Source organism: Rhincodon typus, chromosome 28 (genome assembly GCF_021869965.1).
Source record: "Rhincodon typus isolate 14 chromosome 28, sRhiTyp1.1, whole genome shotgun sequence".
NCBI lineage: Eukaryota > Metazoa > Chordata > Chondrichthyes > Orectolobiformes > Rhincodontidae > Rhincodon > Rhincodon typus.
In genome coordinates, this window is record NC_063359.1 from 19,311,680 (window position 1) to 19,336,679 (window position 25,000).

The 25,000-nt window shown below is 39.5% G+C and overlaps 1 protein-coding gene and 1 long non-coding RNA gene across 2 annotated transcripts in view; both read right to left on the reverse strand.

The window, feature by feature from the left end:
- The window catches only part of LOC109935976 (zinc finger protein 430-like), a 32,164-nt gene extending 27,033 nt beyond the window's left edge, over positions 1-5,131 (reverse strand). The window contains exon 1 of the mRNA XM_048613363.1: positions 5,122-5,131. Within this exon, the coding sequence (XP_048469320.1) occupies positions 5,122-5,131 (10 nt within the window). The remainder of the gene's footprint in view (positions 1-5,121) is intronic.
- A 4,021-nt stretch (positions 5,132-9,152) lies between these two features.
- On the reverse strand, positions 9,153-23,869 carry LOC125486382. The gene is made up of 3 exons (XR_007265058.1): positions 23,791-23,869; positions 22,128-22,234; positions 9,153-9,506 (listed from the first exon to the last, which is right to left on the reverse strand). It is a non-coding gene; the product is annotated as an uncharacterized LOC125486382 (long non-coding RNA).
- Positions 23,870-25,000: the final 1,131 nt, after the last annotated feature.

A 25,000-nucleotide genomic window follows, 5' to 3' on the forward strand; every position in this document is an offset into this window, starting at 1 on the left:
AACACACCTTTTGACTCCCCAAAGCCTCTCCACCACTTACAAGGTACAAGTCAGGAATGTGATGAGATATTCCCCACTTGCCTGGATAGGTGCAGCTTCAACAACACTTGGGAAACTCAACAGCATCCAGGACAAATCAGCTCACATGATTAGCACCTCCTCCACGAACCTAAACATTGACTCCACCACAGATATACAGTGGCAGGAGTATCCACTACATACAAAATGCACTGTAGCAAACTCATCAAATTTTCTACAATAACACCTTCGAAATGCACAACCTATTATGATCTAGATAAGGAAAGCAGTCGTATGAGAACACTACCACCTGCAAGTTCCCTTCCAAGTCATAGATGAGACTGACTTGGAAAATGTTGCTATTCCTTTACTGTTGCCGAGTCAAAATCCTGCAACACCCTTCCTAACAGCACAGATAGTAAGAACTGCTTATGCTGGAGTCAGAGATAACCCAGTCTGGAGCTGGAGGAACACAGCAGGCCAGGCAGCATCGGAGGAGCAGGAAAGTTGACGTTTCGGGTTGGGACTCTTCTTCAGAAATGGAGGAGGGGGAAGAGAGCTCAGAAACAGAGAGAGTAGTGGGGCTTGGGAAGGTAGGTGGGATGGTGATAGGTGAGCACAGGTAGGGAGTGGTGGGGGTCGGTCAGTGGGGTAGGAGGGGCGGATAGGTAGGAGAGAAGATGGACAGACTGTGTCAGGTCAAGGTGGCGGGGATGAGAAGGAGGGAGGGTTCCTAACAGCGTCCTGGCTTTACCCGCAAGCCCTGGGCTGCAGCATTTTAGAAAACAGTTCACCACCACCACATCAACAGCAATCAGGGCCAGTAATACCCACATCACATAAAAGGATTTTTTTTTAATCATGCCAGGGGAATAAATAGGATTAGGGGATGCAGGCCAGATTCAACAAAAAAAAAGTGGGGTTTTTTAGCTTCATTTTATTGGTTCTATTGAAAGTTTCTGGCAGCAGAGGGAGCACTGGAGAAAAAATGAACATGAACATCAAAAATGAAAGGATGCCCCTAAAAAAAGGCACTGTTAAGTTCAGCTTAAATGTGAAAGTACATCTAACACAATAGAAGAAATACTATGAGGCAGTACATGACACAGCAGTTGTGTACCTGTCAGAGCCATGAAAGCTTCGTGAATTACTCAACCCAATGAGCTGCTATCTGAGTCCCGCCTGCCCTCGCTTCTCCTGCGGGCATATGATCAGTGTCTCCCCTGTCCGATTTGGTGCCCTCCCTTGCAGAACTGTGGACAGAACTGCACTCATTGGATTCAAGAATTTGTTGAGATTTTGAATCTCAACGTAGAAAAATATTACATATAGTTACCATAATGTTTACCTTTTGAATTATACATTTATAGCGACTTCTCAATAATTCTTCACTCTAACCCAAGTTCAAAAGAATTCCAAATTGAGTAGAGAATTTCTTTCAATTGGATTCAGGTATGATATACATGCTGTCAATTTTTGAATGGGCCTGATTCCTTACACTGACCAAGAATTATGCTCACTTTCTAGCAGCTGTTTCTCTTTATCCAGATGTGGCTGAATACTGTGCACTGTATAGCAAACATTGCCCTAGCAACCATTCTGCCACCAATCAACGATTCAACTGAAAACAACCTCCGAATTCACAGTGACAGCAAATAACAGAGCTAACTAAACCAATCCAAATCACAGACAATGTGGTCATTAGCTGAAATAAATTAAAACTGTATGAAAACAGAACTTACAGCAAAGCAACTGTATATGCATAAAATAAACTTAAGAACATGGGTCAAAAATTCTTAAATGATGCTATAAACAATGAATGATCACAGCTCATTAGGAAAAAGAAGAAAAATGCAAGAGAATATGCAGCATCCTGTCAGATGAAAGAAAGCTGGGAACATACCATAGCAATGCACTAAATAGCTGTACTTAGCAATTTCTATACTCTATCTTATGCTGTATGTTAAGGATGTCATGCTCTTATTTTAAAGCAGCAACGAATGTTAGCAAGGGCACGGTATTGGAATTTTTCTTCAAATTGAGGATCTTTCACTACTTTTTCTGGTTAAAATTCCTTCTGATTTTTTTTACCTGGAATGTTTATAGATAGGCCAAATAAGATCGAATCTAGCGGGGAAAAAAAATTGTCAAGTTGTACAACAGCAAGCATTAATATTTGTACAAAAGAGGGTGGCAAGTGGCAGTAGTTATGCTACCATTAACTATTGTCCAATGGCAAGTAGTCTTTACTTTACCTTCCCAATGAGCCAGATAATTAAAATAACAAATATGGGGCTTTGAGAAGAGTTAGGTTTTTTCAGAAAAATCAGGAAACTGTTTGTAAGCCAACATAGATGCAGACACGAAACATATGTCATAAGACAATCAGAATATGATGCATCGGGTTTTCCGATTTGTCCATGCTATTTCCATAGAAATCTCAGACAATTACTGTATTTTCATAAGAAACATTATGCCTTGAAATAAAAATGCAAAGCTTTAAATTGAGTATGGTTAAATTATTTTTCCAAAATATATTCTTTGCTTGCTATTCAGGCAACAAATAAGTCTCCTTTTTGAGTTAACATGTATCATTAGACTACTAATTAAATTATGAGAAGACAAATAATATTTTATCCTTTATATATTTACTTTATAATCCCAGAATTGTATGAGATTTTCTATTTGTTTTCTTCTTTATTACACAGAATTTGTCCATCTAGTGAAACTTTCCACATTTACAATGAGTTTCATGTATTTAACCTTCATGCAATGATCTCCAAGTCAGTAAGTGTTTCTCTTGTTACTTTATCTGGTGCTTATTTTCACTGAGAACGCATTTATTCCAATTAAGTCTTAGTGTCTTAACAGTTGAAATTTGAGGAATGAGGGGATTATTGAGTAAGAAACAGGTTACAGGATCAGTAAGATACCATCATTAAAGAGGAATGAAAAAGATTATGAAAGGCCTGCACTTGCTGCTCTGGCAAAGAAGGTTTAATTAAGGCAATCCAACTTTTCTCTCCAAAAACGTCAAATACTTCCTGTGAGTTCTACATTCTGTTTCTTCTTGATGCTATAATTTCCAAATGTAATCCAAAGATCTCTCTTTTTCCAAACAGTGGAAACTATTCTATCCAGCAGAAATTCACCATAAATAGCAAATATTAAATAAGCAAGTTAAGTTCATACTAAAAAAGGTGAATACAATAACAAATACAGTTCTTTTAATAAGCCAGATTAATAGTACAAAAGATGAATACAATAACAAATACAGTCCTTTTAATAAGTCAAATTAATAGTACAAAAGATGAATGCAATAACTAACATAGATCTTTTAGAGTTTTTTTGAAAAGTAAATCACTCCTGAGGTATGAGCATTGTTCACGAGGACAGCATTTATTGCTCACCCCTAATTACTAAAGCATGTGCTGAATTGGTGCATTGTGTGCAGTGGAGGCATACCCACAGTGTTATTAGGGAAGGCATTACATAGTTATGATCCAACAAAGATCGAGGAACAGTGACATGTTTATAAATCAAGATGATGTATGATCTGGTGGCCTTCAATGTGGTGGTAGTCATCTGTTCAGGAGGCACTACCAAATAATCTTTGGCAAGTTGCTACCATATATCTTGTAGATGATATAAATTGCAGCCATAATGTGCCAGTTGTAGAAGAGGTGCATCTTTAAGGAAACAGTTAGGGTTCCAATTAAGATGGATGGTGTCAACATGTTTAGTGTCATTGAATTGCCACTAATCCAGGCAAGTGGAGAGTATTCCATTACACTTTTGACTTGTAGCTTTTAGATGAATCATAGACATTTACAGCACAGAAGGTGGTTATTTGGACCATCATGCTCACATCAGACAACAAACCTCTTATTACGTTAATCTTATTTTTCAGCTTCTGGCTCATAGACCTGCAAGCTATGGTAATTAAATGAATACTGCTAAAATATTTCCAGAATTTATGACTTAACAACCCCTTCAGGCAGTGAATTCCAGACTCCAAACACCCTCGAAATGAAAAATTTTCTCAACTTTGCCATCCTCCAGTCCACTAGTGCCTCATTAGTGTCCAGACAGGATACAGGAATTATTGCCTGATATCTCCTCCCTTGCCTACCTCAACAACTTGGGATATACCGGATTCAGGCCTGTGGATTTATCCACTTTTGAGACTGCTAAATCTGCTTGTACCAACTCTATATGTTAATTTATTCTAGTATTTCACAGTCCTCCTCCCTGATGTCTATAATTGTGTTCTCCACTCTGATATGTGTACTTGCATAATCCTATTCCATCATGAAGACCGATGCCAAGTATTCATTGGGACTGTGCCACCACTTCTGGTTCCACACACAGATTACATTTATGGTCTCTAATAGGCCCTACTCTTTCTCTAGTTATTCTCTTGCTTTTTATATATTTAAAAAAAACCGTTTTGGGTTTTCTTTTATTCTATCTGCCAATGCTCTCTCATGAACTCTTGTGTGGTTGAAAGACACTGAAGATTCAACAGATGAATTACTCACGGCAGGAAACCTACTCTCTCACCTGTTGTTGTCACCACGGTATTAGTGTTCGGTTAAGTTTCTTGTCAATAACAACTCCCAGGATGTTAGCAGTGAAAGATTCAGCAATGGTAATGCTGAATTGAATGTCAAAGGGAGGTGGTTAGACTCTCTTTTTGGAGATAGTCATTTCCTGGCATTTAAGTAGTGTGAATATTACTTCAACTTCTTAAGCAGATTATTTATTTGAGTTGACTTAAATTAAAATTACGAAGCAGCAATAACTTGGCAACTTTTTTTAAATAGCATTCACTGGAACAAGAAAACTTAAAAATCAATAATGAGCAAGGAAAACAAAGCTGCCTCTGTGAACTGATTTATCTGTGCAAGAAAATTACATGTTATCATTTGCTGTCATTAGTCCATCTTTTATGAATGTAAATCTATTCAGAGAAATTATTTTAAGGGGAGTGGATATTTGGAAACAACAGAAAGTCTGCTAACCAAGTGATAGAACAACTGAAATCAAAATGAGTGAAAGAATGTAAAAAAATGCACAGTATTCTGTTCTGAGATTGCTTACCTGTAGACATCAGGACAATGGTGGACTTTCTGGCTTGAGGCAGAAAATGACAGATCTGTGAGCTTCACCTGTTGCTCTCAGTGACAAGGTTCTGAGTTCAAGTCTCTCCAGGGCTTCAGTTCAAAAATCAAGGTTGATACTCTGAAGCAGTACTGAAGGAGTGCTGCATTGTTGAAGGTGGCACTTTTCAGATGATATATTAACTGAGGCCTCTTCTGTCTTGGGTTAATGTAAAAGATCTCATGGCACTATTTTGACCAGTGGAATTATCTCCTGTCTTCAGGCCAATATTCCCCCTCAAACAAACACAGATAATATGATTGGTATCACAATGCTTTGCTGCTTTGAAATGTTGCTGCCTCATTTTCTACATTACGGTAGTCTAGTCTAGACTTCAAACTGTACTTTCCTGGCAGGAAGTACATTTGAATCATCTCCTGGTCATGAAAAAATGCAACATAAATGTATATCTTGATTTTTTTTTCTTCTTTTTCAATTTTGTACAGCAATTACAACACTGTTTCTTGGAAGTTTGACCACCTAATCCAAAAATCTCTGGTGATAATAAGCTTTGTCATGTTGATTTTGTTTTGGAACACCATAAACTTTTTCAATTTTTTTCATGAACATGTGGTGCTAATCATGGTGAAAGGTGTGACACATCACTTGCATGCCATGTCAGTCAGACATACAAATCTTATTTCCTAAAATTTGCAACAAAATATTGTCTGTTTGTCAGCTTTTATAGTTATAGGGTAGATGCAGACATTTTATTGCATTCAGCTTTATCTCTTGGAAGGTTCACTTGTTATTCAGATCAGTCAGGAGTCTCAGTGAGTTAAACTCAATGTTAATATAAAGCATCATCAAAATTTTAATGGGAATTCTTAATTAGTGTACTAAGGATATCAGAAAGAAAAAAGATGAACTTTTATAGGCATTTACAAATTATGGTATCCCAGACACTGGTTGAAGAAAGACTTTTCATTCCAGTACCATGTTTCATTTCAATTTTTGGCCTTCATTAGTTTTTCATCATGTTAATCATTATTGACTGGCAGTTCTACAGAGTTCTTCACACCAATTGCACTGCAATTTCAATGATTCCTTTTTACTTATGCAGCCATGTGTTTTCACTTGTCTTACCATTTATATTCCACGCATTACTGATACTTAGATTAGATTGAAACTTATGTTGAGGAAAACGTTTTGAGTCATTTTACACTTCTAGGCTAAAATAGTGGTTGTGAAGCAAAGGTATAAAAGATAGAACATTTCAGAGAGGAAGTGAAGGCAGAGTTTAAGAGAAAGGCTTTGACTAAGATTTTGGAAGCAGACAAATTTGAGCTAGTGGCATTGGGGAGCAAAAGTGTTCAATGAACAGTTTTCAGTGGTGGAGCAGAAATGAATGACAAGCAGAAAACTAGTGTTGAGGAATAAAAGATGTGCACAATAATGAAAGGCAGCAAAAGATCATTAAACATGAATGAGGTAAGGCTATTAATGGACTTAAATGTGAAGACATTTTTTAAAGGCAACTTGATAGAAATTGAAGAAGAGCACAATGAAGGCAGTGCAGAACTGTGTGATATGGTTTTTTGGATAAACACATCCATGCAGAGTGTTGAGGAGGGAAGCCACCTGGGAGAGAATTGGGGACGTCAAAATTTGAAATGAGGAAGGTATTGGGGCCAGTTTCAAGAATTGAGGATGTGAAGGGTGGAGGCAAACAATGTTGAAGAAGTAAATGAAAACAGACTTATTAGTAAGCAGAAATGCGAAAGAAATCGGAGCTCAACATTGAACAATATGCCAAGTTTTGCCACTATTATTGAGGTGGTAATCAGTGGGATCAATAGTGTTAAGGCCAAAGGGGCTTAAGATTTGAATGGAGGCAAAGGAGATTGCTTTGCTTTTCATAGACTTTATTAACAAAGATATGCAGTACAAAAGCAAGAAATTTGTTGTTAACATTGATGCAACATTGGTATGGTCATAACTGAAGTATTTTGCCGGAGGAAGGGTCACTGGACCCGAAACATTAACTCTGTTTTTTCCTTCACAGATGCTGCCAGACCTGCTGTGCTTTTCCAGCAACTTTGTTTTTGTTCCTGATTTACAGCATCCTCATTTCTTTCCGTTTTCATTTTGCCTGAATGATGTGAAGACACCCGCATTATAGTAGGAAGGATGTGAAGGCATTAAAGAGATTGAAGAAAAAATTATGAGGACAAATCCAGTGATGAGGGACTTCAGCTATGTGAACTTATTAGAGACGATAGGGCTGTTCTCCCCGAGAACTTTGAAAGAAGATTTGAGAGTGGCATTCAAAATCATGAGGGGTCTGAACAGAGTAGATAGGATGAAACTGTACCTTTTCAATGAGTCATGAACCAGCAGACTCTGACTTAACAATTAGCAAATAAAAGCAAAGGTTAATACGAGGAAAATCTTCTTTTCACAGCATGTATTTAGGGTCTGGAATCAGCTATGCGCAAGCTTGGTGGAGGCAAATTTAAATCTGGCTTTTAAAAGGGAATTGAATGATTAACTTTTTTAAAATTTCGGCAGGACTACAGGGAAAGAGCAAGGGAATGGAACTAGCTGAGCTGTTCTTACAGAGAGTGGACTGGCCTCCCTACAAGTTGTAATTTTTCCATTCTATGATTCTATTCAATAAATTAGCTGTATGTATTGCTATTATTTTTGATAGGTAATTGTAAAATAGAAATATGAAATTGGGTATTGTTAGTATACACGTGAAAGCTAGTCCCATTCTTCCAGATGCTGCCACCAACAGACAATAGACAGGTAGTGAAGAGGAGGCTAAAGATTTGACGGTGACTACATCACAAAGAACGTTGGACTCATTGGAGGCCATCGAGTACCTACATTGCAATTGTTACGAGTGGAACAAAAGAGAAACAGCATGTGCAAACTGACAGAGAGACATGCAGAGGACAGATATTGGGAGAAAATCTCACATTAACTGTGTAATAGGATGAACAGTAATAGACAAAATTGCTTAAAATCTTGATTACTATTGTCTCAGTGCTGTGTGGATTGCGAAGCAGATTGGAGGATTGCTATTTTCCTTCTAACCTGGAAATTGCTTTTTTTCTAAATTTAGCCTTTTGAGCTGCAATCAGGCAGTGAAAGGAAATCATAAAATTCAGGATAGGCTCTGTTCTCTGACCTCAACAATAACAGCAGCACAAATATAATGATCCTATCAATGCAATGCCCTTGTGGTTTGGAGGTGCTGCAAGATAGAACATGTTATTTTACAAATCTTTGATATTCTGATCCAACGAGATAGTAGATGTGCAGCTGTTATTGCAGATATGTTTAATGAATAGAATTTTAAATGTCATTCAAATGTTCAGTGATGCGTGCATTTGAACTTCGCCAAAAGGTACAGAATAATAGTGAATAAGAATTTAATTTCATGTCCCAATCAGCAACTAATCAATGCACGTTCAAACAATAACATAAAAAAAACTTAACAGAAATCTTTGAAATTTTAGGCACTGCCTTTGCCTTCTGTGTAGTCCCCACTCTCAGTTTGTTATTGATCTAAAGCAAAAGTGTCATGTTATATGCAAAGGTAAAGTTGCTGTAGTCCTAGAGATATGACTGGTGGTGGTTTAACTTGAAGATTATTGCACCTCAGGTGAAGAAAGAGGTTGAGAAAGAGAGTCTTTCATAGTGACCTCAGCGAGTGTGGGAATTAGAACCCATGGTGTCACTCTGCATTGCAAATAGCCATTCAGCAAATTAAGCTAACCAACCCTGTACATATGCATCCACCTTTTCAGCACATGACACTCAATAAGCATAACCACAAATCACCACAGCCAAGGAATTGGATTCATTTGAACCCATTTTTGAGGCAATCTTTACTTGCAAAACTTACATACTTGTGGGGTAAAGCGCACTGATACAATATTGACTCAGATGTCAGTGTGAATGCCCATGTGGAATATGCAGAGAGGACAAATCAGCCTACAAAATTGATAAGATATTCAACATTCCAGATAACACCTTTTATTAACTTTGCACAGTTGAGCACATATTTAGAAGCCGGATGGACATCTCTACCTCACCCCCACCTCCAGCACTATTTCAGGAAAACATTATAACTTGTAAGTTCAATGCTGATTGTTTTCTTGTGGTTTTTGCTAAGATTCTGCATGTGTTTGGTTGTTTCTTATTTTTACCATTTGCAAGAGTTGACTTATAGCAGTGTTGCAAGTGCTGCAGGATGTTTTGCTGATTTCAGACTTCTGTACAAACCAATTGCTCGCACAAAATGCTACATCCATAGACATTTCCTATGGAATGGCTGTGGGAAGGAACCAGGGTCACCCAGAAAAGGGCAAGATCTGGAAGACAAAGAAGAGGAAAAAGAGCTCTCAACAAAAGGTCATGCTCTGTGTGGGCATTCAGGAAACAATTCTTTTTCCTATTCTCAATGATGAACAATAAGATAGAATCGTAGAGATCTACAGCACGGAAAAATGTCCTTTAGGGAAGGAAATTGCCATCCTTACCTGGTCTGGCCTGCAAGTGACTCCAGACTCACAGCAATGTGGCTGATTCTTAACTGCTCTGCAGGCAATTAGGGATGGACAATAAATGCTGCCTGGCCAGTGACATCCTTATCCCATGAGTGAATTAAAAAAAAAAGGCCTTTTGGTCCATCAGATCTGTGCTAGTCAAGGACAGCCACCTGACTATTACCATCCCATTTTTCAGCACTTATACATTTGTCGGTAAGGTTCTGGGGAGTGTTGCTGAACAAAGAGACCTTGGAATTGATACAGTGTGGAGCTGGAGGAACACAGCAGGTCAGGCAGCATTGGAGGAGCAGGAAAGTCGATGTTTCAGGTCAGGACCCTTCATCAAGACTTGGACTGCAGGTTCATAGTTCCTTTAAAGTAGAGTTGCAGGTAGACAGGATAGTGAAGAAGGTGTTTGGTATGCTTGCTGTTATTGGTCAGTGCATTCAGTATAGGAATTGGGAGGTCATGTTGTGGCTGTACAGGACATCGGTTAGGCCACTTTTGGAAAATTGCATTCAATTCTGGTCTCCGTGCTATAGGAAGGATTTTATGAAACTTGAAAAGATTTACCTTAAGGATGTTGCCAGTGTTGGAGGGTTTGAGCTATAGAGAGAGGCTGAATAGGCTGGGGCTATTTTCCATGGAATGTCAGAGGCCGAGGGGTGACATTATAGAAGTTTTTAAAATCATGAGGGACATAGATAGGGTGGAATAGCCAAGGGCTTTTCCCTAAGGTAGTGGATGCCAAAACTAGAGGGCATAGGTTTAAGGTGAGATGGGAAAGATTTTTAAGATGGACCTAAGGGGCAACATTTTCAGCAGAAGGTGATGCATGAATGGAATGAGCTGCCAAAGGAAGTGGTGGAGGCTGCTACAATTACAACATTTAAAAGGCATCTGAATGGGTATATGAATAGGAAGGGTTTAGAGGGATATGAGCCAAATACTGGCAAATGGGACTAGATTAATTTAGGATATCTGGATCAGCATGGATGAGTTGGACTGAAGGGTCCGTTTCCATGTTGTACAGCTCTACGATTCTACGAGTCTGTGACTTGGCCCATAGCTTGTATGCCTTGGCATCACAAATGCACATTTAAATATTTAAATATTATGAGGGTTTCTGCCTCTATCATCCCTGCAGGCAGTGAGTTCCAGAATCCCACCAGCCTGTCAGAAAATAAAATCCGCACATCCCATTTAAACAACTTGCCCCTTAGCTTAAGTCTATGACCTCTAGCTATTGATCCTTCCACTAATGGGAAAGTTCCCTTCTTGTCTAACATGTCTATGCCTTAATTCTTCTTGAAATCTGCCATTTATTACAGCCACAACTGAAACCTCAGAGCAGGGCAATGATAGTATTTCCAGTGCTAAGCTCTATGTAAAGCCCTGAGCCAAGTCAGTGGTATGGTTCTCCACATTTCTTGGCATTACAAGCGGACTTTCCAAACACCAAGGAATTTCATTGGATAAATTGTCAAGGCTCACTGGGGTAGTGCACTGGAAATCAAGTCACAGTATTCCTGGAGTCATCACAAATTTGAAAATTTGATAAAACAAATGCATCGGCCAATTTTACTTTACGGTCTAACTCAGGTTAAAAGAATGCATACTATGTTTGCATCATTAACAAGAAAATCACTATTAATTGTAATCAAATGATTTCCAATCAATGGTAAGAGTCAAAACATGAATTGCTAAGTTATAACTCTATACCTTAAACTCCATGCCTTTTAAAAAATATACACTGAACTAACAGACACAGAAAGGGACAAGACAAGTTATAATATTATGGGTGAGGAAGGAACAAAAGAGTCAAGTGAATCACAGTTCTAGCACCAGTCCAGATGACAGGCAACAATGAGTTGTTTTCCTTCGGTTCCTTTTGATTCCTTTCTGCTCTTTGATGAGGACACAGCATTAAGAATACACTGATTTTCAGTCTCTGAAGGTCAGCTCGCCTTTTCCTTTCAACAATGGAATTTTGCACAGAGAGAGTCCATTTACAGTGAGTGAGAAAAGCTACTAGGAGATTTTCTGATACTTGTCAACACAGGGGGAACAGAGAGAAATTCAGATGCTTTTTGCAGATTCAGAGATAGCAGACTAGATATTTTTCCTGTGTTGTTCACACCCAAGGTTGTAGTCACCTACCCAGGAACTAATCAAGAGGTTGGTATTATTCTGAACCCTCCCACACCCACAACTTGTCAATTGAAAAAAAATCAAAGCACTGTCTTTTCTGCAAAACTGCATTGAACACACACATGGAGCCAAGGTGTCTAGCACCCTCTGCTCTCTCACCACCACTGCTTAAATAAAGCGATCTTGCAGATACAACTCGCAACAAGTTTCAGAATCCTGTTTCTGAAAACTGCAACATGTTCTTGCACAGTTTCTTTGGATTTAAAACAGTATCTTTTCACAACTTATAGTTCACAGATTAAACAATAAACATGGGCATCAACATTATTCTGCATCATTCCTCAACAAAGTGCTCATCTGAACCCTGCGCAGCGGAACCTATGTGTAATCTGATTCTCCATCAAGATGGCACCTCCTCTATCCTTATTCCTCGGCCCTGGCTGCAATGCACTTTTGCCCTATGTCTCATTATATGCAGACTTTGCCTCTACTGTGAATGTGAAATTAAGGGCTGATGTTGTGACTTTGTTCTTACTCTTTCCTTAGTCTCACTCTATTAGCTGGCGAAGTTGTACCAGTTGAGGACCTGAAAGGTTAAGGTTGTCATATCAGGACTAGAGATAGGAAGTGTGGGAATTTTTAAATCATCTGCAGTTTGCAAATCAACAAAGAATTTAGGATAAAAAAGGAGGTGGGATGCAAGGATGAGAATTCGATTTGGGAATACTGTCACCATCTTTGGTTTCAGCCTATCACCTCAAATTCTCGGCAATAATCATCCCAAAAATGTCCTGCACTGTCTCCTCCATCAAACTTCCTGATACACTCATGCCCGCTCTGATTATTTCTTGCTGCATCTGGTTGTGCATTATCTTATCTTGCAAGAAAGAGCAGAAAGTGTAACACCGAGTGTCGTGCAACCTCTGTGACCATCATGGATAAATAGCTGACAGGGTGTGCAGCCTGTGAGCTGTACATGTGAGGCTTGCAGCAATGTTAAATATTTGAAATTGAGATGAACCACGCAAGTATTAGATATGAAGCCTGATTGGTAGAGATTGTTTGGAGGTGAGTGATGCAGTTGTGGTGAATTGAGCAGTTTCTGAGGCTTGTAGTACAATTCACAGGATATTTGATGGTACATCCACTGACCTTGACTGCACTTTTGAGGTCATTGAATCACTTGTGCTACTGCATTCTGGTTCTTGACGTCTGGTTATTTGCTCTGAATGGCATTTAAGCTTATGTATGGACGGCCTACTCCATGCAGATTCAGGACATCTTTGCTCCTTTCCAGATCCTTCACCACAACCTTCAGTGCAACACCTGAAAATTTTGGAACCTACTTTATGTCACTTTGTGCAAATTTTCTCTTTCTCACGTCAGATTCTATGCCATCAGACTCCCAGTATCTGCTCCAGCCAAACTGCACTTTCCCTTTAAAAGCTGCAAGGCAATTTTAAGCACCACCAACAAGCTTTAAGTGTTTCTGGTCACCTGGAATATTGCCCTCCTTCTGACATATTCAGACAATCAACAGCAAGGTTAGCAATGGGTGGACATAAAAATCACAGATAGTCATAGGCACCATTGAACTTGGTGCACCTGCACTGCAATCATTGAGGTCATGGATTAATCATGCACTGCAATCCACTTTAGCTCCACAGTTATTTGAAAATCACTGTGTTCCTCCCTTTCCACAAAAAATTCTTGCAAAGTTTGACCATGTGTATAATAAATTAGTACTGGAGGTCATTGGTTTTTCATTTTAATTTTAAATATGCTTTATTCAGAGATAGCAGAACAATGAAGTGACCTGTATACGAAATTTTAATTAGACACTTATTCCATTCAATTTCTTCTGTTCAAAAGATTCTTTTAATGACTCCAAACAGCCTAATTGGAATTAAAAGATAAATGGACTTCATTATGTAGCAAATGGAGCAGGACAAATTAAAACAAAATAAACAACTATGATTGCCCTTTAACAAGGACATTTTCAAAATGAATAATAACAAATACAATTTTGATTGGGTGACTGTGTGGAGTTTGCATGTTCTCTCTGTGTCTGTGTACTGTAACTCTGGTTTCCTCCCACAGTCCAAAGATGTGCAGGTTAAATGGATTGGCCAAGCTAAATTGTCCTGTACTGTTCAGAGATGTGCAGGTAAGGTAGATTAGCCATGATATATGCAGGGTTACGGGGATAGGGTGGAGGGGTGTGCCTAGATGGATGCTCTTTGGAGTGTTGGTGCAGACTTGATGGGCTTAATTGCCTCTACATGCACTGTAGGGATCCAGTGATTCTGAGGACATTTTCTAAATGAATAGTATCAAATAAAATTTTGATTATGTGTTGAGTTTTTTTTCTGTGAATACTTATTGAATAATGGATTTAAAAATGAGAACAAAACTGTGCATCATTGAAAAATGGAATTACATCAGTATAATTTTCTTTCAGTAACCTAAAATTTTCATTGAATTTTAATGTAACAGGGGAACATAGCTAAAATTATTCACAGAACACAGGAGTCGCTGACTGAGCCTAGCATTTATTGCCCAACTGTTTGACCTCGAGAAGGTGGTGGTGACTTGGCATTTTGAATCTCTGCAGTCTATGTGGCATCGGTACACCCACAGTGTTGTCAGGGAGGAAATTCCAGGACTTTGTCAGTGAAGGAACAGCTATATAGCTCCAAGTCAGAATGGTGTCTGGCTTGCAGGGGTACTTGCACTGGGTGGTGATTCCAGGTATCTGCTACCCTTGTTCAAATTGGTGGTGGAATTTATGGACCTGAAAGGTGCTGTCAAGGAGACTTGTTGAGTTGTGGCTGTGCGTCTTATAAATTGCAGACACTGCCACCTGTGTGTGTTTGTGGTGGAGGGAGTGAATATTGAAGGTGTTAGCTGGGGCGTTGATTAAGTTGGCTGCTTTGTCCTGATGGTTTTGAGCTTCTTGAATATTATTCAAGCTGTACTCATTCCAGACGTGTGGAAAGTATTCGCACACTGGACTTGTGCCAATATAGACGGTGGACAGGTTTTGAGGAGTCAGGAGGTAAATTACTTGCCTCAGAATTCTCAGCCTCTGACCTGCTCTTGTTGTCTCAGTCGTTAAGTTTCTGGTCAATACAAACTATCAGAATATTGATACTGGAATTTTAGTGACAGTAAAGCCATTGTATGTTAAGGGGTGATGGCTGGATTCTCTCTTTGAAGTGGTCATTGTGTTGCAGTTGTGTGCTGTGCATGTTATTTGGCACTTATCAGCCCAAGTCTGAACATTGTATGGGTCCTGCTGCATTTGGACATGGACTACTTCAATATCTCACAAAAGGTGAACATTGTATAATTGTAGCAAATATCTTTAGCTCTGACATTATGGTTTGAGGGAAGTTCATTGATGAAGTAACTGAAGACCTGGATGAAGCTGGACCTAGAACACGAGGAACTGTGGAACTCTTGCGGTTATTCCCTGTGGCTGACATGACTGACTTCCAACAACCATAAACATGTTCCTTTGTACAAAGTGTGACTCCAATCAGCAGAAGAAAGTAACCTCCCAATTCTCATTGACTCCGATTTTGCTAAACCTCCTTGATGTCACATTGGAATACTGTGTGCAATTCTGTTCTCTGTGCCATAGGAAGGATGTTGTGACACTTGAAGGGGTTCAGAAAAGACCTACAAGGATGTTGCCAGGGTTGGAAGGTTTGAGTTATAGGGAGAGGTTGAATAGGTTGGGGCTGTTTTCTCTGGATTGTCAGAGACTGAGGGGTGACCTTATGGAGGTTTATAAAATCATGAAGGGCATGGATAGGGTAAATTGACAAGATCTTTTCCCCAGGATGGAAAAGTCCAAAACTAGAGGTTTAAGGTGAGAGGGAAAAGATTTAAAACGGGACCTAAGGGGCAACTTTTTCGCACAGAGGGTGGTGCGTGTATGGAATGAGCTGCCAGAGGAAATGGTGGAGGCTGGTGTGATTATGACATTTAAAAGGTATCTGGATGGGTGTATGAATAGGAAGGGTTTAGAGGGATATGGATCAAATACTTGCAAATGGGACTAGATTTATTTACCATATATATTCAAGTAAAAGTCAATCTCATGTAAAAGTCAGTCCCCTATTTTTGGCTAAAGAATTTGGAATTTCCCATATATTTCGTGTAAAAGTCAACCCTAGTTCTTCACAGATAACAGATCAACATTTGTGAGTCAAGGTCTTATCCCGTACATAAATGTTACATTGAGGAAATGATCGGTGAGACTGTATGGGTGCCAAATGTCCTATAACTTTTTTAAAATCAGAAATAAAAGCATAAAACGTTAGTTTGAAAAACTAAAACAACAATAGACAAGAGAAAACAGAGGGAAATGGAAGAATTTGGCACCAAAGTTTAAGTCACATCAGGTCAGAGTCAGCACTTGTGGAACTTTTGTATTTGACATCTTTAAGATGTACCATGCAATTGTAATTTAAAGCCGTATTATATTTCTACTCCACTTTTTGTACATATAAATAAAAGCTTACCAATTCATTTTGTTTCTATTGTCTTTATGTTGTGTTTTTTTCTTTATTCATTTAGAGTTCAATTGGGCTTCTGCTAATGATATGCTATTTTGGACTGTAGCATGAATTTCAGCCCCTCAAAAGTAGTATCCGTGTAATAGTCGACTCCATAAATTTAACCTTTTAATATAGTCTTAAAACGTGTGACTTTTACATGAATATATACAGTAGGACATCTGGTCAGCATGGACAAGGTGGACCAAAGGGTCTGTTTCCATGTTGTATACCGCTGTGACTCTATTTGGACAAATGTTGCCCTGCCATTAAGGACAGTCATCCTTACATCCCATCGTGTGTTCAACTCTTTTGCCATGTTTGAACCAAGGTTGTAATAAGGACAGGAGCTGACTGAGCCTGGCAGAACACAAACTGAACGTCAGTGAGCAAGTACTTCAGCAACAATTTATGCATTTGAATAATTCAAACTGACGTGCCAAAGTCAGTGTGAGCTTTGTGAAGTGTAATCTTCTTCACTCAATTTTTTTTGGACAAAATGTTTTTTCTTTTCCTCAATCTGATATTGTCCCATGCAAATAAAAATGTTTGTAAAATCTTGCTGGGCATGTTTTTAGTGCAATCATTAACAGATAGTATTAACCCAAAATACACGCAATAGTGTGTTTCGTTCAGTTATCCAAGTAAGTTAAGAACAAGTGGACATATTGGAGTGATTATTGACCTTCAACTAATCATGGGCTATTGATTAACATGATGTGAGCTTTCTATAGCAGCGTATCCTTGAGGTGAAGATGCTGATGTTGGACTGGGGTGGACAAAGTCAGAAGTCACATGACACCAGGTTATATAACAACAGGTTTACTTAAAATCACAAGCTTTCACCTGACAAAGGAGCAGTGCTCCGAAAGCTTGTGGTTTATTTAAAACCTGGTGTCATGTGATAGAAGGTTACATTATCTGATGTAGCAATGCTTAATGGTATTTCCTATAGCAAGAATCTTTGCCTGGATATTGTGCTCTTGAAGTCTCCACCAGCTAGTTATTGCAGCTATTATTTCATTGCTGAAACACTGAAATGTCTGGGCTAACATCAGTTAATGTTACAACAAAGGGCCATTCAGCGGCACGATTCTAGTGGCATGTCATGCTTCAAATGATCTTGGGATAAGACAGTGAGTGATATCTTTACAACCTCTGTTCGCATGATGTGATTCAGTATGATACCATGAAAATGTCTTGAGAGTGTATTGACATACTGCCATTACACAGCAATGACTAAGTCAAGCTTCAAACCTCATTTATCACAGATTTTTATTTACTTGTAAAACTTCTCTCAGGGCATTTTGTTTTGTCTGGCTCATGATATGTACTGGTCTTTCGGAGCCCTGCAGAGAAGAGGTTAATGGGAGGTGGTTGGGCGGGGTGTGGGAAAGGTGGTGAGAAAGAGAATGCAATTGACCCGGTGTGCTTTCCCTGGATGTTGGATAGCCAATTAGGGACTTAATCAGGCAATTTTTGTCTACTGTATAGCCACATTGCCAAATGGCCCTCTGTTGCATTGAGAGGTGGAATTAAGGAAAAGCAGTAACATAACAAGAAGCCTGATCAATTCTAATATGGGTTCATTGGATCTTCACTCATGCTCAATCAAGACTTCAGCTTTGTAGACTCACACAAGGCTTTTCATACCTGCAAAGGGGACTGTTAGCTCAGTTAGAGAGAGTAGGAACTGCTGATGCTAGAGTCTGAGATAACAAGGTGGGGAGCTGGATGAACACAGCAGGCCAGGCAGCAGAGGAGCAGACCCTGAAGAAGGGTCCAGACCCGAAATGTTAGCTTTCCTGCTCCTCTGATGCTGCCTGGCCTACTGCGTTCATCCAGCTCTACACCTTGTTATGTTAACTCAGTTAGTTGGTTTATATGTTTTATTAGGAAAAAGTATCAAAATATTTAGGGATGGTATTATCAAAAATCAATTACATTTAAATTATGGTAGAAAATTAAATAGCTGTGTAGTCAGAAAAAAAAAATGGCCTTTTTAATGGGGTATAATCAATGTTTACTGAAAAAAAACATGGTTATCCATCCATTCTGTGCAGCTCTTTGTTAAGGAAATCCAAACTAATCCCACTACCTGGTTTTCTACTTGTAGCATTTCATCTTCTACTCAAAATGTTCTTTTGTTCAATTTTCTAAGAGCTGCATCGCTGTGGCTACTTAATTTGCAGAAAGTTTCATTATCCGTGTTTCATCTGATCCCCTGACACTTCATTGGATCTAGACCAGATGTTAAAGAGGACTCCCTTGGAAACACCCAGCCCCATTGTACATTACTGTGCGGCCATCCCTGGTAAATTGGACAGGACATAGCCAAAAATGGTGATGATAATGTCTAGGGCGTTGTCTGTATAGTATTCTGAGAGAATAAATAGGTCAGGCTGTTATTTGACTCATTTCTATTTTGCCTTGAATGTTTGTAAGGAGAATTTTTCAGGATCACCAAGGTTATATTTGCCTGTTCTGAGGAAGGGTCACCAGACGTGAAACGTTAACTCTGTTTTTTTCCTCCACAGATGCTGCCAGACCTGCTGGGCTTTTCCAACAACTTTTTGTTCCTGTTCCTGATTTACAGTATCTGCAGTTCTTGTGGGTTTTTTTTTTAATGCATTGTTTCTGGTAACTTACTTGGAGGCCAAATTATCCAACTGATTTTTTTTAAATTCAAATTTTGTAATGGTTACATACTCAAGTGTCTGGCTTGCTAGCCCATTTCAGACAGCACTTTAAAAAATTAGTTACACTCAAATTTCACCACCTGCCATGGTGGGATTCAAACCCATGACATCAGAGAATTCCCTGGGTCTCTGGTTTACTAGTCCAGTGACAATACCACTGTACCAATACCTTCCACTGTCTCTCGTCTCTCCTGCCAACTGATAAAATATATAGTTTGAAATTATATACAGACATATTTTAAAATTAACATTGTATATAGAGCTTGACCACCAAAAGAAGTATACATATTTTCTAATCAACCTATTTAGAGTTGCTTTCATGCACTTCTGGAGTGGGTGGAACTTGAATACAGGCCTCCTAGCATGGAGATAGGGACACTACCACCAAAGCACAAGGGCCCAAAATGCACAATTTAGATACTTTCTCCTCTAACTCGTGGGCTTCAGGCATATTGTTCCTTGTCCTTCAAGCTATAATCAATTTTTGTGCTCAAGGCTCTGGCCAGAGTCTTGAACCTTCTGATTCAGGCAAGACAGAGTCACGAACTGCACCAGTGCTCAAACTGACACCAAGGAAATATAGGAGGCTCCCTTCTGACAAAAGCTTTCATTACACATTCTGGCTCAGACTGGTGAGCAGTCAGGATGGTGACCGACTTGAAAGTGGTGTTCCCATATATCTGCTGCCTTAACATAATGTGGCCTTCATAAATTCCAGATTCACAGCAGGAGTTGGACGGGTGAGGTGGTCAGTGCCTCAATAACAGCTGTCTCCTCATTTTTCCTCCAAAAGATTGTAATTCAGTTCCGGTTACACAGAGATTCTCAGAATCACTGCTGGTTGAGAGATAGACCGTGTACCCCCGTTCACTGCTTGTGATAACGTCCATTTATTGGCAATTTGGTTTGGTTCCATTAGGTTTGCCACAATTCTAGAAATACTTAAGAACCTTAATGATCAGTTGAATAAAAACAGTAATCTAATTCTCTTGTATAAATATTTCCATACCTTTAACAGCTCAAAATTGTTAAAAAAAATACTTAAATGTCTTCAAAACAGCACACTGCAGAAAAAGAAAAACAAAATCTCCACAAATCTTGAAGAAATTAAGAATTAATTAATTAAACAGCATCAATTTGATATCATACTTACCACAGGAAATTGCACATTGTAGTAAATGAACAGGTATAAAAGATTTCAAACAATGACATTAAATATTCAATGGATTCAGACTCATTTTAGCTGTCAGGAAATGGTGACCAGGAAATACAATTCTGAACCGTTTTGTGCTGTTTAACCTATACACGTTTAGTTTTGATTAATTATTTAATCATTGATAGAATGTTTAAAAATACCTGGACAATCAGATGTTTCAATTTGGATTCTTAGAGTCAAAGAACAAAATTGCAAAGTCATGCCCTGCATGTTTTACAATTTACATCATTCATACTCAAGATATGGAATAAATTTATCTGAGTGCCTTCTAGTTCAATAATCATCTTTATTTGATCTAACATGAAACAAAATAGTATTCTGAATCTTGCATTTATACACCACTTTTCACATTCATAGGGAATTTCAAAGTACTCTGGAGCCAGTGAAGTGCGTTTGAAGCTCAATTCGATTTAGCTATTGTCACGTGTACTCAAGTACGGGAATACAGGAGTGCAGTGAAAAAAAGTGTATAAAAGTTGCCATTCTCCGGCACCGTCTCAGTATATAAAAGTCAGGATAACAAACAAACAGAAGAAAAAAAAGAAAAAGAAACGTCTTGATTACTGCCTACCCCTGCTGAGAGTCCTTGCCGCCAGAAAAACAAAGCCATCTTTCAGTTTACAAACTCAGGTGTCACTAGTCTCTGCACACTGCCACAGCCTGAATGCTACCACCTCCAGCAAGCACCTGGGCCCAGCCATGTCCTGGAGTCACACTGCCACTGCTGCAACAGTGTTGCCATTTTTTGATGCCTCCACCAATGTCATCATCACCACCATGACACCATGCTGGGCTGATCTTGGCAAAGCCGCTGTTGCTAAAGCAGCCTGGTCCTGAACTGGGCCCAAACTAGACGCTGGACCCCACCACGCTGAAGCAGCCGCTGCATTTCTTGGCTTACGTTGCTACCAACTCCTGGGACCACCATTTCAGCAAAAAGGTACTCGCCATTGCTGACAAACTGGGAAGGAACATCTCCCGCCATTGCTGAGAAGGGGACCACTCATGCTGCTGTCAACGTTCCAGGAAGGAGACCACTCGCCCCCGAAGACACTCCAGGAAGGAACCAAGCCCACCACTGCTGATACAACAGGGATTAATTCAAGGAGCAATGTAGGAAACATGCAGTCAATTTGCCCTCAGCAAACTTCCACATACAGCAACAAAATAACAATGACCAGATAATTTGTTTTTTGTGATGTTGATTAAGGGATAAATGTTGGCCAGGACACCAGGGATAACTTCCCTACTTTTCAAAAGCATACCATAGGCTATTTTACATTCACCTTAGCAGTCAAGTGGAGACTTGGAGGGGTTTAAATAGCTCATTTGAAAGTCAGCATTTCCAAAGGAGCGCATTCCCTGGTCTTGATCTTTGTGTCCAAGGAGCTGTACATGAATCTCCATGTTCAAGCCCAAGTGTCTTACAAGCTGAACTACAGCTGACATTCACTGAACAAAAGATTAAAACTGGCAGAACAATGGGGGCAACAGCAACTTCAGCAGTTTGTAACAGCCTGTCACAGATGTCTCCATTTCTTCAAATGCAGATAAACTAATTGGGCTGAAGAAAGCATGGCACTCATTTAGTGGTGCTGACCATTGCCAAGGTTTGAGAGCCGAGTCCTGAAAAGCAGACAGCTACCATGAGGGATTTGCTGCTGCTTTGCAAAATACAAAGGATAAGACATCAAAAGGCCAACAGACTCATGTCCCAAAAAAGTGACCAAAATGCCAACACAAAAGGTAATTTGTCTGCTCTTTTTGCCCTAAAAAGTTTTCATAACATGACTTTACGGTCCCTGTATTTCACCTGACAGGTACAGGCGGTTTGGATTTGCCTTCTGACCCTTGAACAAGCTTCTCAAGAGCTTTAATGGACACCTGGAGAGGAGTGGGTTCCTGGTCCTTACTCTTCACCTTTGAAAAAAAAAAGCAGGGCATTTTAGAGGCATTGCGACGATGACATAAGTACATAGAGGAAGTAGAAGCAGAAATAGGCCATTTGGTTCCTTATGCCTGTCCCACCATTCAGCAATATCATGGGAGATCTGCCAAGGTTCTTCTTTTGTGGCAGCTTAGCATAGCTGCCAACTCCCTGATATTTCAGAAGTCCACCTACCTCCTCTTTAAATACTTTGTGATCTAGCCTCCATAAGTCTTTGGTGTAGAAAATTTCAGGCATTCAAACCCCTGGAAAAAATATCCTTTGTATCTCAGTTTTAAATGAGTGCCCCCTTATTCTGTAGCCATGTTCCTTAGTTGGAGAGAAAGCAGAGTTAACTGCTGAAGGATCTGTTCTAAAGAAGTGTCGCTTGACGTCAAAGCTTTATTCACATCAATTGACATCCCACTAGCCAAAGAAACAGTGGCCACATTACTAGAGGAAACAGCAACACAGACCAGTAACTCCATCAGCAAGGACAACATACTTAAATTGCTAGACCTCTGCCTCACCACACACTTCGTCTTTAATGGTCAAATACACAAACAGATCAACGGTACACCAATGGGGTCACCCATCTCAGGGCTCATTGCAGAAGTAGTCATGCAACGACTAGAACATCACCACCTTCCCCGACATTCAACCTAAAGTGTGGATCCGGTACGTAGACGACACATTTGTCATTATTAAACGCAACAAATTAAAACAGACCCACCACCTCATCAACAGCATATTCACAGGGATTAAATTCACAAGGGAATAAGAAACCAATAATCAACTTCTGTTTCTGGATGTTAAGTAGAACGACTGACAAAATGGGGAGTTCCAAACCTCAGTACACTGAAAAGCAACCCAGACAGATCAAATCCTCAACTTCCACAACAAGCACCCCAACGCCCACAAACAAAGCTGCATTAGGATACTACTTAAATGGGCCAGCACACACTGCAACACTCCAGAATTACACTGGGAAGTATAAAAGTGTTCTTCATCAAGATCCTCGCCTTAAAAACGGATATCCCTGCAACTTCGTCCACAGATGCCTACATAACAGACAACAGGAGGACACAGTACACCCTAATACACTTACCACACTTCCCTACATCAGGAACATATTGGAACTGACAAGACCACTAGGAATCATGGTAGCCCACAAGCCCATAGCCAGTCTATGACAAACACTCAAGGATTGAAGACCCCATTCCCACAACATGCAGAACAAACGTGGTTTACGAAGTACCATGTAACGACTGCCACAAACATTATATCAGACAGACAGGAAGGAAACTAGCCATCAGAATACACAAACATCAGCTTGCAGCAAAAACGGCACAATGACCTCTCTTTAATATCTGTACATTCAGATAACGAAGGCCATCAGTTTAACTGGGACAAAGTAACCATAGTAGCCCAAGCCAAATAGACACACACAGGAATTCCTAGAACCACCCATACTTCAATTAAGAAATACATAGAATTGGACCCCATGTGCAACCCCATACAGATCAAAAGTGGAAATGACAGCACTCACCATAATGGGCCAGACAGTAGAAATTCCAAGTGGAGTAGAATAACATCACTTCATCAGAGTCTCCACTGATGATGTCACCTAGCATGGTGACGAAATGTCAGAACAAAAACAAGCCAGCTCGGCGAGCAAGTCAACAACCTAAAATTCTCCTAATTAAATTCATTCAAAGTCCCAGCCTCCATCACATCCTGCTGTAGTGAATTTCACAGATTCATGATTCAGAGGGGAGTAATTTCCCTTCATCTGTTTTAAAAACTGCTCTCTAATCCCAAAACTAAACCCCAACAAGAGGTAACATCCTCTGTTTATTTGATCAACCACTTTTAGCTTCTTATAAACTTCAATTAGGTCTCCTCTCATTCTTTTAAACTCTAAGAGGCTAGGCCTAAAATGCCCGATCTCTTTGCAAGACAAATTCTCACCTCTAAATCTATACAGTGATTTGTCTTTGAACTGCTTCAAATGCAACTCCATCCCTCAAGGAGAGGGACCAAAACTGTTATGCAATACTCCAGGTACAGTCTCACTAATATCTTATACAATTGCAGCAACGCTTTCCTACTTTAATACTCTATTCCTTAGCAATAAATGCCAAAATTCAATTTGTGTTATTTATTTTCTACTGTACCTGCATACAAATTTTCTGTGAATCATGCACAAGGACATCCAGATCCCTCTGTATCAAAGCACTCTAAAGTTTCTCTCCATTTAGATAATAAGCTGCCTTTCTATTCATCTGACCAAAATGGATAACATCACACCTATCCACATTAAACTCCATCTGCCAAATGTGGCCCCATTAACCAAATGCATCCACATGCACCTGTGAATTTCTTATGTCTTTATTTCAACTTAGAATCCCAAGATTAGATGAAGTTGACATGGGTTCAAGTGGAAGCATTTGAAGCAAAATTGTGCTTGTCTACTGGAGTATTTTGAGGATGTAAGTTAGTAGAATAGTTAAGGAGAACAAATGGATTTGGATTTCAAGAAGGCTCTTCATAAATTTCCACATAACAGCCTTGAGTGTAAAATTAAAGCCAATGGAACGGAGGGGATGACTGACAAGAATTAAAAATTAATTGTAGCCCCTCAGTAGAATCTCTTTCCCAATTCTTATCTAGGTCATTGGTGACTACGTGGACCACAAAACTAGATTCTTCCCCTCTCACTCCAAATTGCTCGACAGCCAAGAAGAAACGTGCTGACC